The sequence below is a fragment of the Aythya marila genome (genome assembly GCF_965140915.1).
Source record: "Aythya marila genome assembly, chromosome: Z".
Classification (NCBI taxonomy): domain Eukaryota; kingdom Metazoa; phylum Chordata; class Aves; order Anseriformes; family Anatidae; genus Aythya; species Aythya marila.
Genome location: NC_139080.1, coordinates 83,043,754 through 83,058,933, shown reverse-complemented (window position 1 = coordinate 83,058,933; position 15,180 = coordinate 83,043,754). Strand labels below are relative to the sequence as shown.

The window sequence follows — 15,180 nt, the reverse complement described above, 5'->3', positions numbered from 1 at the left end:
AGCAGTTTTTTTGAAAAGAAAATGTAAGATACAGAGTTTGTTTTATTTCTGGGATATCTGATGTCACTGTGTTTCTTATGAGGGATGTCTTTCCCAGCTTGCCGTGCAATCATGGCAATCTTTTTGCAAAATTTCAGCAGAAATAGACTTTATTAGGCTGCGGTTCATCCCATCTTGAAGGAGACATCTACGTATGGTAGGATTAATCATACCCAGCACTGACAGGGGTCCCAAGGCAACTGTTTCAGATGCAGATGTTAGGATGTGAAAATGTAGGATGAATTCTACCCTAATAGCTTACTAGTATGGAAGTAATAGCTTACTAGATCAGGAAGTCATGTGGATGAATGCAGTTAGTATTTACTTAGTTACAATTTTGTTTGTGTAGAAGCATATTTAAGATGATGTATAGAGAGATACAGTTAGAGCAGAACTTAAATGTAATTTTACAAAAATCTGTTACTCATTACTTTTTAACAGGTAATTATTCTTGGGGCATCTACCCGGAACTGAATTCCGACACTCCAGTAGAAAACAATCTGCTTCCCAATTCAGTTTATTCTGAATCTCCACCCACCGATGGAAAGATGAAAGTAACTGTAGTACAAATAACAATGGCTTTGGGAAGCCTAAAGAATATTTTCACTCCTCTCCTGTTCCGGGGACTCCTGTCTTTCCTTACCTGGTGGGTTGCTGCTTGTCTCTTTTCTACAAGCCTTTTTGGGCTTTTCTATCACCAGTACCTGACTGTGGCATGAACAGATCAACTGATAAGTACAACGTCAAATTCTAGATACAAACCCAGGTGCCCAAGAGGAGATGAAGATAAAAGAAGAAAGCTATATATGAAGAGAAAACATATCAGATTTTTTAAAAAACTCTTCCTCTGTGTTCTCAGGGTGAATATTCTTAAAATGTTTAAAATTACAACTGGGTTTGTTATTTTTGTTACCGAGATGGTAGGTAACTAATTCAATTACAGTAACGAGACCGACATTATTGTGTGGCAGGTGTTGGTGGCATGTTGAAAAGATACAACCTCCGAGTATCTTGGTTTCCATTGAGAAGATGTCACCCTCAACACTTCGTGTTTTAAGAATCAGCTGTCAGTGACTGAACTGTGGAAGTAGGCACTGGTTATGCTGATGATGGCTGCCTATTCAGTAAAATCTTGAAACTGAGCCATACAATGGAATATGAAAGGGGATTTTAAAAAGTTCTGTTGGATAGCTGTTGATCACTTTTCTCCATGAAAAATGAAATAATCCAACAGGACAACAGAGATACTGTATATTACAGTAAGAAAAGTTGTATAAAATTTAAATTTAACATAAGATAAACGTGTGGACCTGGCAGGTATTGCTGCCTAAATATTATGCAGAAATGCTTGCACAGTGAGAGGGGAATTATTAAAAAAAAAAATAAATAAATAAACAATATATATATATAAATATATATATAATACAGTCCCTGCAGTCATTTTGAAGTAATGGCCATCTGTATTGGTGCTAATATTGATCCACAGATTCCATTTGGATCTTTTAAATTTCTTCTTTTTAGGTAATAGATAAATTCCATTGAATTCACAAAATAATAGATGTAGATTAGTGACACCACTTAAACATTTCAAAACACTTTAATCCTGCTGACTAAGAGTGTATGTATCTGTAATGTACATATAAATATATATTATATATCAAATATATAATATATATGAAGTTACAAAATACGGAACCTTTATTTTAAATTGTTGAATGTATATTACAAGGCCATGGGAGAGGTATACATGTGTATCTAGCTAATTCAAGATCCCATTTGAAATGAAAATTAAATTCGTTGAAAGTTCAGTTGAAAGGGCTATTTGATTTTGGTGCCTCTACAAAGGTACTTAGCTATACTAAAGAACTTAAGCTATTTTGCAAGAAGAGATCAACTTCATCTGTTAACGTTGAAATACCAGCTCTGTCAGATTGTCTCCTTTAGCCAGTGTAATCTGTGTTAACTTGGCCGTATAGTAACAAGTGATATCTCTCAGAAATAATATTTTTCTGTGTAATAAACAGTTATTGTGAGGAGGAGCAAAGCATTAACTTTAAAAGTTTTGCTTCAGTGGAGGGTTAGACCCTACATATCAAAACTGTTGTGAAACAATGAATTACAATGTTTTAGATGTTTTGTGTAATTGGAGAACAAAAATGGGGATTCATATGTAGTAGCTTTTTTAAAATGTTAATATTACACTGCAGAGTTCAGTGCTTTATTTTTTTTAACTAATACTGGCTACTTTTCTGTTACTGTTCTTTTTCTCTTGAATTTGTGCTTTGGCATATAAGCATTTATAAATGGAAAAGCTTAAATATTTAATATGTTGCAAACCTGCCATATGGGAAAGCGAAATGTCCATGAATGCAGAAAATTCAGAATTTAAGCTGGTGATAAATTGTCTTGCTATGTTGAATGCCTTTTAAGTTATTTATTAGTTTATTAAATTGCATTTACTGCTACTAGGAGAAGATTTATGTACACCAGCTAGTACCTACTGCATGCATTTGGGATGTCTTGAAACACCTTGCATGATTCAAACGGTTTCATTGCAGTGTAGTATTTCAGTGCTATTGGTGCTGCAAGCTTTGTTTTTTCACACCGACCTTTCAGAATTAACAAGGACAAAGACTCAACTGTGTGAATTAGCATAAAAAACATTTGACTTCATAGATTCAGGTCTTGAAACGCTCCTAGGAAATGTCATTCAGATGAATAGAATAACGAATCATAGCACTGGGGAAAGTATTGTATCTGTTAGTTCAAGATATATCATTAATATAAAAATTAGTAAGGTCAGCTTTTTAATTTATAGGTAGGCATCCAATATTGATGTTTTATTCCAGAGAATACTAAAACAATACAGTGCAGTTTGATTCTGATTGTGAACTTGGTCCAAAAAGCTCACTACGTGGATGAGATGTATCCTATTGCTGCAATCTGAATGACAGGAATGAACTTCCAGTACTGGAGGAGACTTAAAAATAATGTTAGATAACAGTTTCCTTTGGCATAGCTACATATTTTCAAAGCGTGTAGTTCGTAAAAGTGAACTGTAATTATATCAGCAGAGCTTTTGTTGAGAAAGCACACTGTCTTACTCTTCAGATGTTGCACAGATCACATGGAAAATATGCACCTGGATGTTGCTAGCATTAGAATCAGCACTTCTGTCCCTTGTTCCACATTTTGTTGTTCTAGAGAACAGGACAACCTTCTGGTCAGCAAACTAATCTGAACGGGAGGTGGTCTTTGGTTTCATTTAATCATTGTGTAGGTCTAGGAGGTTTACTAAAAACTAACATACAGCAATAAACATCTTTGAAACGTGACAGTGAAGCTAGAGGGAGCATATTGCCATAGTTGTGAGCAGTGCATTTTGCAACTACTTGATATATTCAAAAAATGACTTTTAAAGTAAAACAGCAGCCTTGATAGTCCTCACCTCCATGAATGTTATTTGAACCTCCAAGAAGTATCTGCTCACTTGTTCAGGAAGCTCTTTTAAATCAGCAGCTGTCAAATGGTTCCTCCAGTCCCCATACCCGCTCCCTGGAGAGCTTTATCAGCGGCTTGGGGTAAAAAAAGCAGCTTACAGAAATGGAAAAGCAGGTAAAACCTGTCAGAGAGGTTAGTAGTTTTTATTCAGGATTTTTAAATCCTTGCTTTTTCCTCACTGTCTACTACATTTCTGAGAGATTTTAGAAGGAAAGATTCTTTGCACAAAGAGTAAATTTTTGTTTTTTATTTCATAGAATCATAGAATATCCTGAGTTGGAAGGGACCCTTAAGGATCATCAAGTCCAACTCTTGACACCGCACAGGTCTACCCAAAAGTTCAGACCATGTGCCTAAGTTCACAGTCCAATCTCTTCTTAAATTCAGACAGGCTCGGTGCAGTGACCACTTCCCTGGGGAGCCTGTTCCAGTGTGCAACCACCCTCTCTGTGAAGAACCCCCTCCTGACGTCCAGCCTAAATTTCCCCTGCCTCAGCTTAACCCCGTTCCCGCGGGTCCTGTCACTGGTGTTAATGGAGAAAAGGTCTCCTGCCTCTCAACACCCCCTTACGAGGAAGTTGTAGACTGTGATGAGGTCCCACCTGATTCTCCTCTTCTCCAGGCTGAACAGGCCCAGTGCCCTCAGCCGTTCCTCGTACGTCTTCCCCTCCAGGCCTTTCACCATCTTTGTAGCCCTCCTCTGGACACTTTCCAACAGTTTCATGTCCTTTCCTTTTTCCTGAATTCAGAACTCCCTTTATCACTCCATTACCATGACTTTTTGGCCTGACACTTCTTTCCATCTGTCCACAGCTTTTTCCTACATTACCCACACAGAAATGACCTAGCTAGATTAGTTAATGTTGTTTGTATTTTGATTTTTTTATTCTTTTGGTTTGAAGTTTATTTATCATTGCAGGATAAGTCCCTTTAAATAGTTTAAATAACTCCGAAGTCCAGCTGAAATACAAACAAACTTGCTATCAGTTGGTTAAACACTGCACTTCTGTGATGGAAATCCCTTTAGACAAAGTTAAGATAGTGTTAAATCCAGGTCTTCCAGCAAGATTCAGGGAAACCCAAGTGTAACTCTACTCTATTCCAAGTGTAACTTGCTCTATTTCTAAGATTAGAGAAATTGATTAGGAAGGAGATGGGACTGTAACAAGCCTATTCTTCCACTTTGCAGGTGATGTTCTCAGGCAGCACTTGTCCTCCTTTGATACCTTCTCTTGCTTTGGGATTTTCCAGGTGTTGAAGGACGCAAACTATTTATTTCTTTTTCTCCTTCCTTTATGTTGATTCTCTTCCAAGAGAATCAACAGCTATAGTAATAATGGAGAAACAGGTGTTATCGACACAAGAAATTCTGTGGCAATTGCTCTTTCCCTTCTGTTAGTTGCAAATACTGGAAGACAAGTGAATAGAGATGTATCCTTATCTGGATTGTAAAGTCAAACTCACCAACAAACAAAAGTGCCATCAAGGTACATCAGCACAACAATTAGGTAGCATAATTTCAATGTGCAGAATGGGTAGTAAGTACAGAGGTTTCAAGTAACTTCAATAATTACAAGTTTGTTTACTGTGTTGTGGCTAACTACAGCTAAATGGCAGCAGAGGTCTTGGATTTAGTGCATAGAAAATTTAAAGTATCTTAACACCTATAGGAATCTTACAGAAGGCCCTACAAGGTTAAATGCCCTGTATGTTTTTATTCTTTAAAAAAAAAACAAACAACTATTCTTTTGAGCACTAGCTTGTTTTTCATGAGAGATTTTGGATGGTTTTGAAAAGTTATACTTTCAGTTTTGCCATGTGACACAATTTGTGTATGTTAGCCACAAAAAAAATCATCCCACAGATAATTTTGTCCCTACAAAGTAACTGGAATGTTCTGGCTGTGACTGAAGAACTAAGTGCACAGTAAAAATGGGAAATCATGAAGGGAAGTAAGGCCAGAGGAAATAGGATTTCTCTTGGAGAAATCTTTCTTTTATGGCTAAGCAAAATCTTAGCAGCGGAGGGCAAAAGCAGGTAACTTGGATTTTAAGTGAAATACTAAAAGTAAACGTTTACCGTTATGAGCAAACAAGACTTTTTTCCAGTACCTGCAGCCCAAGTCCTAAATCCCAAATGATAATTAAGAACAATATTTTGACCTCACTATTAGTTGCTCCAAAGAGCATCTAGACAACAAGTATTGAAACCAAATACCTGATCTAGTTGAGCAAGCTGATGCAGAGTAGTCAGTCTGTGCTGCAGAGTGATTTCTTGAAAGGTCTGCCATGCTTTGTGTCTTCGGCAGTGCACGTACTAAAATCAACGGTGTATCTAATTATTGAGGATGTAGTCAATACCAGACAGAAGAGTTTTCACTCTGGAAGAGATAGTGAGACCAGCATGTTATTTAAAGGCTGCTGCTATTGAAGTCTGTATATGCTGAACTTTTTCAGGTTTCTCGCTGTGGATTGCCTACAAAGTTACGCTGTGCTGCACGCTGTTTTGCATGCCACTCTATTTGTGTTTTTATTACTTTGGTTTCAGTGGCATTTTTAATGGAAATTATTTTTAATCCTGTTACCATGGAACATCTTTTCATTTGTCATTAATACCATTGCCTGCAACTAGAAGTCAAATACTTCTATACTCATTTTTTTTTTTTTAAAAACTTGGTGTCCAGGCTGGAGTGCTAACACATATGCAGTTTTATATTGATTTGTAGAATCCACCTGTAAATACCAAACTTTTTTTCACGTTATCACAACATCAATCCAGAATAAGGGAGGAAGTCCAGGTTTGCAGTATTTCAATATATTATCCTTGTGACTCTGCTATTAAAACAAATAAACAAAAAACAACTAGGTTTTACAAGTAGCTTTTTAGAAACTCTTTAGTAGTAGGCCATTTTTATTTATTATGCTTATGAGCTTTTTTTTTTAAACCTGGCTTAAAGTATCTTCTGCTAAAGTCAGCCTTTGTTCTCTTTTCCTTTGCTCACTTACTCTATTCACAAATCAAATTCTGCTTCCCATGTCTATTTTAACGTTCAAGAATGCATATTTAAAGTATTTTTGATAAGCCAGGACAACAAAAAACACTCCAAAAATTTTACTTCATAAAGTACAGTTCACACCCATGTCATGACATGTTAACAGATGCTTTTAGTTTTCCCTGTCTTCAGTCATTCCTTTGTCCTGTTGTTAACACTCTACATGTTCTTAGTCTGTAAGGTTTTCTAGGAAGAATACATGGAGCAATATTTTGTAATAGTGATCTTAGGAAACTTTGTCTGATGTTTCAGTCATTCCATTTATGTGAGCAAATATTAATATAAACATGCTATCAAATAATCTAAGCCTAAAAAATCTCATAGATAAACTTGTTACAGATTGCACAAGGAACATCCTCCAAGTTGTAAATACTTTAAATTAATGTCTCTGTTGCTGGGACCAGACATAAATTCAGTGCTGTTGCTTTGTTAAGAGTCTTTAAGAGAAAAGCACATAATACTGCCTACACTACAACAAACCTCAAAGCAGAGGACTCCCCATCCTTCATTTCAGTATTTGCCAAATGGACGAGGCTCTGGTATTATTTACGTACGTTTTAGCTTCCTACTTCTGCTAAATTACTGATACAAGGTGATTTTTATAGTTAGAGCTTTGTAAGTATTATGATTGGCATGCTTCACACTGAAGGTGGTATTAGATGACAGTTGCATTACATAGACCTGACCAGTGTTGCATCACCTGCGTCAAAAATTATTGCATTTGCTGTGTGCATTAGGGGTTCGTTGGGACTTACGGACAGGAGAGTGCAGCACAAGTTGGAAAAGCTGAAGAGTATTTGAGGTTTTGTTGGCTTTTTTCTTCCTTTCCTTTTCTTTTTTCCTTTTTTTTTTTTTTTTTTTTCATTTAGAGTCAGTGTGGATAATACCTAGGTGCAATTATTACAAATAATAAACAGTGTACAGAAATATTGCATTCTTTTTGTGCACCATAGACTGAAGTGCCTAAACATGGGTGGTCTGTAAAAGGCATGCTTAAAATTTGTTGCATCTACTTTTCTGGTTCTTTTGCTAAATAATAGAAGGTCAGCTTTTGGAAAGAAAATGCAAGGACTGTTAGTCCTAAAAAGGGGATATACTATAAAACTATTTCCATAAAGCTTTTGTTATGTAGAATGTCTATGTGTTTGTAAACGTTATTAAACACTGGAGGCAAATAAGATTTTGTAGAAATCTTTTCCATTTGCATTACTTCAGTGATATTCTAACAGCTTTGCCTACTACCTGATGGGTAATGTAACACCCCACTGCCACGTATGCATTATTTTCTTCCTTTTTTATGATTGAAGGAAGGGATGCGTGCTCATCTTTGAAACAGTATAACAAAGTTTTTTTAGTGACACCCTTGATATTACTTATGCCCCAATTCTGCAGCAAACTTTGGCCAGGTAAGTAGTTCTGCCTGAGTTCAGAAAGACTCCACTGAGGTTCGCCACATCCTTGTGGATCTGGGGTGCAGGGAGTACAAGAGAAGCTGCTGCATTGTAACGTGGCTGTCTGGGACCGAGCAAAGAAAATGCACAAGTTACGTGTACCAATTTCATAGAGTGCTTTTGGGGTATAGAGTAGTAAAGTCATCCTTACCTGTAAGGTACTTCCCTGCCTCTGAGCATGGTGAGCACTCAAGGTGAGACAAGACTGGTCATATTCAGCGGGTGGAGGGGGGGAAGTGAAGGAACAGTAGGTGCCTACCCCTGCGTTAATCATGCACTCTAAATGTGAAGTGCTTGTAAACTGAAATGGTGTTACTGGTTTAAATCTACCAAAGGAAGCCTTCCTCCAAGGAAGCCTTATGAAACCATTTTGAGCTTTTAGCTCTAAAAAGTGGCTTTAGCAACCTATACTGTATGTAGTACACTGTTTGGGAACGCTTCCTCCAGTAAGTGTGCTAAACGCTTCCTTACACTGTGTGTAAGAAATTGTTGCTTATTATTTGACTGTGGAGCATTTACAAAGCTGTCTTTATATAGTCTTGTTTGGTAAGTCTTAGTATGTATGCGGCAGCATTTTATTAATGTCAAAATAGTAAGAATTGGTTTGTCATCTAAAAACCTAAATCCTTTAACATCAATAAATGCTGCTAAGTGAAAAAAGATTATACTTTCTTATTCCCCTAGTCATTCTGGTGAAATGCTACATTTTTTTTTTTTTTAGTAATGCACACATTGATAAATTTGTATTTATGAGGTACTAGTGGTAATACCACAGCAAATCTAAGAGGAACTGTGATACCTGCTGTATATCAACTGCCCCATCAACTTGCTTGCATTTGTAAAGCATTGATCCATATGAGACATTTATTGTCTACTACAGTGATGCTGATATAGTATTTTAGTATCCCTACATGTACTCTGCATGTCTTGCATTTGTGGACTGTAGAAGGATAAATTGTTTTACAGTACTTACTCTAGATTTAAAAACCAAATCCATTATTTTATATAGTGTTTCCCACATCCAAACTAGGACAATTTCTAAAGCCAAAGATCAATAAATGTTTATTGTCTTACCAGTGTGTTTTTTTCCTATTTTGATTAATACATCCCATTTGTTATGAACTTGTACAATATCTCCAGGTTTGATGAGAACCACGGTAACCAAACTTTATCCACCCAGTTTTTGTACTAGCCTATATTATCTTTTTTAGAAATACTTGTGTTGATTGTTTCCCCCTCCTTGCTGGGGTACAGCAGAATAATCACTTTTTTTCCAGTATAAATGCAGACTGGGAGTAAATTGCTATTCATATGATTAAGACAAAGAACCACTTACAGATTTTCTAAAACTATTATGGTCTTTTCTATTTGTGCCATCCTAACAGCGCTAAGAAGCAATAGGCCTAAAAAAAAGTGTTTAGTAACCTTTTTTTAAATGATTTTTGGAATATTTATCTTGGTTATGCATGGCTTTTCTTTCTGGGCATATACATTGCTACACAGTAGATGGATGAAGCAAAAACTGCTCATGTACAAGCAAAACTGTATTTAAAAAACAAACAAACACAACCACTTGTATTATAAAGAAAAGTCTGGCTGCAGAGAAAGGAAGGTGCCGCACAGTCCCAAGGACAAGCCATAACCTTGCCTATTGAGCAAGGATATTTTTATAGTTTACAAGCATCAAAATGCACGGCAGACTGTGAAAGCTTCTATCCATTTCCCAAAGCCATGTGTCTTATTAGCAATTTTGTAATATTGTCATATTGTCATACATTACTGCCAGCAGCTTTGGAAAAGAGAAAAATTGGAACAAAATCTTAAATTTTGGGTTGGGAGTGGGGATTGAAAGTGTTTAAGATAATTGAGCTGTGGGACCTCCTCCTGAAAGTGATCAACCCATTACAGATAGTAGGATGACTTAAAATCACAGTTAAGATAAGGTAATGAGCTGTGGTGGGATTTGTTTATTTAGTTTGGTTTTATTTGCACAAGCTGAGAACAGCACTCTCAGCCACTTGCTTTCTCCATGCAGCCTGAAGCTGTCTGCCTTAAGACTCTGCAGTCCCTTAAGCTTTGCAGTAGAATGGTTGTTTAGTCTGGCATGTATAAACTCAACAGTTTTTATAGTCTGTGATTCTAGTTCAGAGAGTGTATTGATTCTACTTTGCTACTTCAAAGTTCAAGTTAATCAGCGGGTGTCAGTGCAGGGTATGTGATTCTCAAGGTTTATTCCAGGCTAGGTTTCAGTGCCCTATGAAGTTTGTTGTATTTAACCTTCAAAAGGACTGAAATGTCCTTTTGACATGAGCAAAATCAGATTAGATGCTGTAGAGTTAGCAGCCCAAATAATCTGTGTGCTATGACCACGATAAGTGCTCAAGTGCTGTATAGCTCAGGCAGCCAAGCAGTTGTCTGGAAAGTCCTTCCATCCATCGGCTAGACACAGCCCTGGGTCTTGTGAAGGCATGTGCCCTGCTCTTCTAGCTCTTCATCTGCTCGGCAGTAAGAAGCTCTCCAAGTCTTGGCAGCACGTTCCTGCAGCAGGAGGGAACCTGTGGTTTCAAGCATTTGGTGAAGTCCTGCTTTTGAACCCAGAAAGTCTGCAATATATCTGAAAACCAGCTGATCCAAACAGCCTTCAGCAAGGAAAGTGGGCAAAGCTGACTCCTGCTGTAAAGTGCGAGCATGCATCATGGACTGTTCATCACGGAACAGCTGGGGGACTACACAACTCCATGAACCGGGAGAAATGATCTATGTAGACAAAGGGCAATGGCCATGACAAGTGTGTCACTAATTGAAATGCTGCAGTCGTGTACAGCATTCGTTTTCTGGATGTTATCTGGCAGAGTGGTTGCTAAAGCAGTGTTTCTAAGACATTGTTACCAAGTCACCTTTCCAGAGAAGGAGAGGGCCCTTTCCTTTCCCTGAGCCTCATGTTAATTAATCTACGTCTCATGTTAGAAAGTAATGTATTGTCCTTGCTCTGGAAGTGAGTGAACTCTTCGATATTGTGTGCCACTCAAAGGAACTAAGTGTTTGAAGACATCTCTAAAGCATAGTTTGCTGAGGATTAGTGTTTTTACTTCCTAGCTGTGCAGCATTGGTGGGGAAAGTCTGGGGGACAGGCTTCTCCATTCTTGAAAGGTGGGGCCACAGACCAGTTCTGTCTGTCTTGACAGCTGAAAGGAAGATAAAACACCCTCCCTGAATTATGAAATTCACATCACTCTGGATAACAAACACATGCCCAGTATTCTTTGTATCTGTTGACTTCGAGCACACTTTTTTCCATGAGGGCATAACTTGTGTGGTTTACATCTTTATGGGTACGTATGGTATGAATACTCCTACACTTGTCAGAAATTAAAAAGAGGTAGGCTCTTAGTTGGGGTTGGATGTAGCTGATCTAGGAGGAGGTAATGGCAAGCTTTGGCCCTGCAATCCTCTCCTCCTTGCCTCAGATGTGCTGTTCCACCCACAAGATGGAGGTGGCTGCGCCAGGTGCGGCCTGCACAAAGATGGAGGTGGGGCCTGGATGGGAAGCGCAGCGTTCAGAGAGGGGAGAGCTCCCTGCGGGATGCAGGAGGAGTCCAAGGGGTTACAACACCTCGCTGTGGAGTAAAAACTCTTTCATCCTAGGGGACAGATGGGAGCCAGAGACTAGAACCTGATGGTAGATAAATTACAACAGTAAACAGTGCTGTTTTAGCAGCATCACTGGTTACATCACGACCAGCAGAGGTCAGTTCTCCACTGGGTTGTCTTTGGACAACCTCTATGAGCTGCAGTGGGTGAGCAAGTTATTGCTCTCCATGCAGAGATAGCCAACAAAAGTAAAAGAGACAGTTAAAACAATGTTTGGTATTCTTCTACAGTTTGGGATTGCCACAGTGCATTGGCACTGCTATAGTGCGATTGCTACAGGGCAGAGAGGGGACATGTGGATTTAGTATTACTTTAACACATCTGAAACACAGAATATGTGCAGCCATATGTATATTGCATGCTGTCTCTCTAGTAGGATACTGGTATTTGAGAATAGAAAATGTTTTCTCTGGAGATTCTTCCTCTAAAAGGTGCTGAATCTTCCTGCATGAGAAGAGTGGAGGCAGAACATCTCCCTTACAACATTAAAAGTGTAAGCCTTCGACTCTTGGTTCTGAGGTTCCAATCTTACAACCTGAACTTCTCAGCTAAAAGTAGAGCAGGTGAGTTTCTGATCTTCGAGTGACCAAGGACTGGCACCTAGATTCCAGCTGGATTTTTCTGGGGCTTTCTACATGGCAGACCTCATCAGCAGGACAGGTATTGCTGTTGTGGTCACTGACCTCAAATCTGAGCTGGTAACTTAGGTTCCACTTCTATTAAGTGGAAGTGAGAAACCTGGAGGTGAGAAACATTTGTTTTCCCCTCCTCCCCTCCACCCCCCGGTTTCATTGTTGCTCTTAATAATAATAATTTATTTAATTACTGTATGGCTTATTTGCTTTTTGATGGCTATATTACTGGCTATATTACTGAGACAGTTGTTCCACTGTCAAGAAACTCCACTTTGGATCTGTGCCCTCAAATCTCTCCCTGCAGCCCCATCTTTTCATCAGAACCATGCTCGAGAAACTCAAATATCATGACTTATATTTGTATGTGTATTAGTCATATACATGCATACATGTATGTGTGTGCATGCTTCTATGTATTTATGCATATAAACGTGTATGTACATGGGTATGTACTTTTACATATAGACACCACCCCCATTCTAGACTCCATGTCTTAATAGCAAAATGTTCACAGTAGTCCTTTTGAAACATTTACTTGCTTCATGCTCTTAATCCATATGTTCTATTTTCCTTCAGAAAATCTCATGCTGGATTACCTCACAGACTTTAAAGGCAAGAAAGGTCGCATCTCTTGCTTTCCTCTTCCCTACCAGGCGAGTTATGTCAAGAAAGGACATGAGGCTGGTTTGGTATGATCTGCCCTTGGCAAAGCCATGCTAGCTCCCTTGCAGCTGAACCCTCTCAGGTTGACAATCCATGTGACTCTTTGTGTGTCACCCCACACTTGAAAGTTGTTGCTATATTTCCCTGCCTTCAACCCTATGGAGCTGCTCAGCCTCCATGAGCTTTCTGGAGGAGGCCTAATAGAGGTGATGCTGTGAGCACCCAGGGGAGCTTTTTTGGACTCTCCTGGCTACAACCTGCATGTAACGCCTGCTGGTGTCCCATAGTCTTTATTCTGTGCTCTGGCCTGACACTGTGAAGAATAAACAAAAATGATAAGGAGCAGCCCAGTAGCTTGTTTAATTTCCCTATGAAGCAATATCTACTCTGTCCTGATTTTCTATGTCCTGGGGATACCATTAGCTCTCTCAGTTCTATCCCAGCCTACCTGTTGTAGCTCTTCGTGTTTCCTCATTGCCACATGCTGCTGCATGGCTATGTCTGCTTCAAGCCTGGCGATGAATTCCAGCTTTGTGGCTTTCTCTGATTCCTTTTTCCTTTCTGTGGTGCTGTTATTTATCCTCTCTTTACTCCTGCTAGAGAAGGCACTTTTCTTACACACGGAAGAGAAGAGAGCTGCTGCAACATTCAAAACGTCCTGAAGTCATCTTGCAACACAGATTTATCCTTTTGAGAATGTGTGTGAAGTCATGTTGCTGCCTTTTGTAAAACCCTTCAGTCTGTCCATGCCAAAAGTTCCTGATTTTGTCTATGCAAACAGAAAGCTATTCTAAACTATAGAAGATAAAAGATAAGTTGTCTTATGACAGAACTAATAGTTGCCTTCAGTGATGCTCTTTATTTTTACAAGATTTTGATGAATATAATGTTTTCCATGTGCTCTCCAAAGTAGTTGGCACCATAGAAAAGTTGTAGGTATTTTTCTCTCCATTGCAGACCTGGAGCAGAGAAGGAAGTAGCCCTTGCAAGTCAGAAACTGCCCTGGCAATTGGTGGATTTGCTTAACTAATTCAGTAGCATTCCTGCTTCTTAACGAACAAGTCATGTTACATTAAAATTCCTCCAGAATACTGAGAAATAAATTTTGAACTGGTCAGGGCATGTGCTACTTACATCAAATATCCTTCTATTTTAGTCACTCTATAATTCTGTTTTTACTTCCACTTTATTTCTTTTGATTCAACTGCATAAAAGTGTAAAAGGTTTATTGTTATTATTTTGCAAGCTCTTTGCTGTGAGAGGATGATTACGTCTGAGAAAATGACTACAGTAAGCTTTTCTCACACAAATGTTTTGTATACTTAATACAAAAAAAAAATAAAAATGTCAAAATGTTGAAATAAATTTTGCCTGCTAGTGCTTATGTGTTTCAAAGCATGTTCTGCTGTAGTTGAAAGTGCTACTGGTAGAGACTGAACATATTTATTTACTGGTGGTTTCATCATTCTGTATTCAGATACAAGTGGCATGTGGCAGCACCAGCGTGAAAATACTGGATTTTAGAAGCAGCACCAGGGAAGCATATTTTGATTGCTGTAAGTGAAACATAAGAAAATCAAAGCCTGAAGAATACAAATTAATTGAGGAAAGGGTAAATTGCTGATGAAGTGAAGAGGATGGGGATGGTGGGCTGAAATCTAGCCACATGCTGGAGCATCTCCATGGGCAAAGACAGCTCCTCAGCCTTTTTTTTTTTTTCTTTTTTTTTTTTTTTTTTTTTCCTGCAAATCCTTGCTGGTGTGAGCAACAGTCAAAACACCTCTTCTCAGGAGGCAGCCCCCAGAGCTGACATCACACTGTAGCGAGACATGCAGCTTGCTTCATGGTTTGGGATTACAAAGAAAGGCCTCTGGAAAAGTAATACAGAAGTTGCATGTACAAGAGTAATATCCTGGTTTAATTTTGTGTCTGTAAGTGACCTTCTGTCTCAGAGGAGTTTTCCTAGCTGGTCATGTGTAATAATTTACATCTATGTACGTATTTATTTTCACCACCATTTCATCTCCAGGATTAGCAATGAGGCAATGAATTTGACACTTACAGTGTAGTGGTCACCTACAGCAGGAAAGGGAGCATGGAGGCAAATTTAACCTCATGCAATTTAACAGGGAGAAGGGCAGAGTCCTGTGTTTGGTTATGAACAACCCCAGGCACCAGGGGACACCCC

At 38.6% G+C, this 15,180-nt stretch overlaps 1 protein-coding gene across 5 annotated transcripts in view; it reads left to right on the top strand.

Moving 5' to 3' along the window:
- Positions 1-14,217, top strand: part of TMEM161B (transmembrane protein 161B) — a 48,287-nt gene extending 34,070 nt beyond the window's left edge. For 3 of the 5 annotated variants that reach the window (XM_082783814.1, XM_082783815.1, XM_082783813.1), the window contains one exon: positions 481-14,216. In XM_082783814.1, coding sequence (XP_082639940.1) covers positions 481-758 — 278 coding nt within the window. In that variant the 3' untranslated portion in view covers positions 759-14,216. Of the gene's footprint in view, positions 1-480 lie in introns of all 5 variants that reach the window. The other 2 variants (XR_014319388.1, XM_082783816.1) reach the window with 2 other exon arrangements.
- The last annotated feature ends 963 nt before the right edge of the window (positions 14,218-15,180 follow it).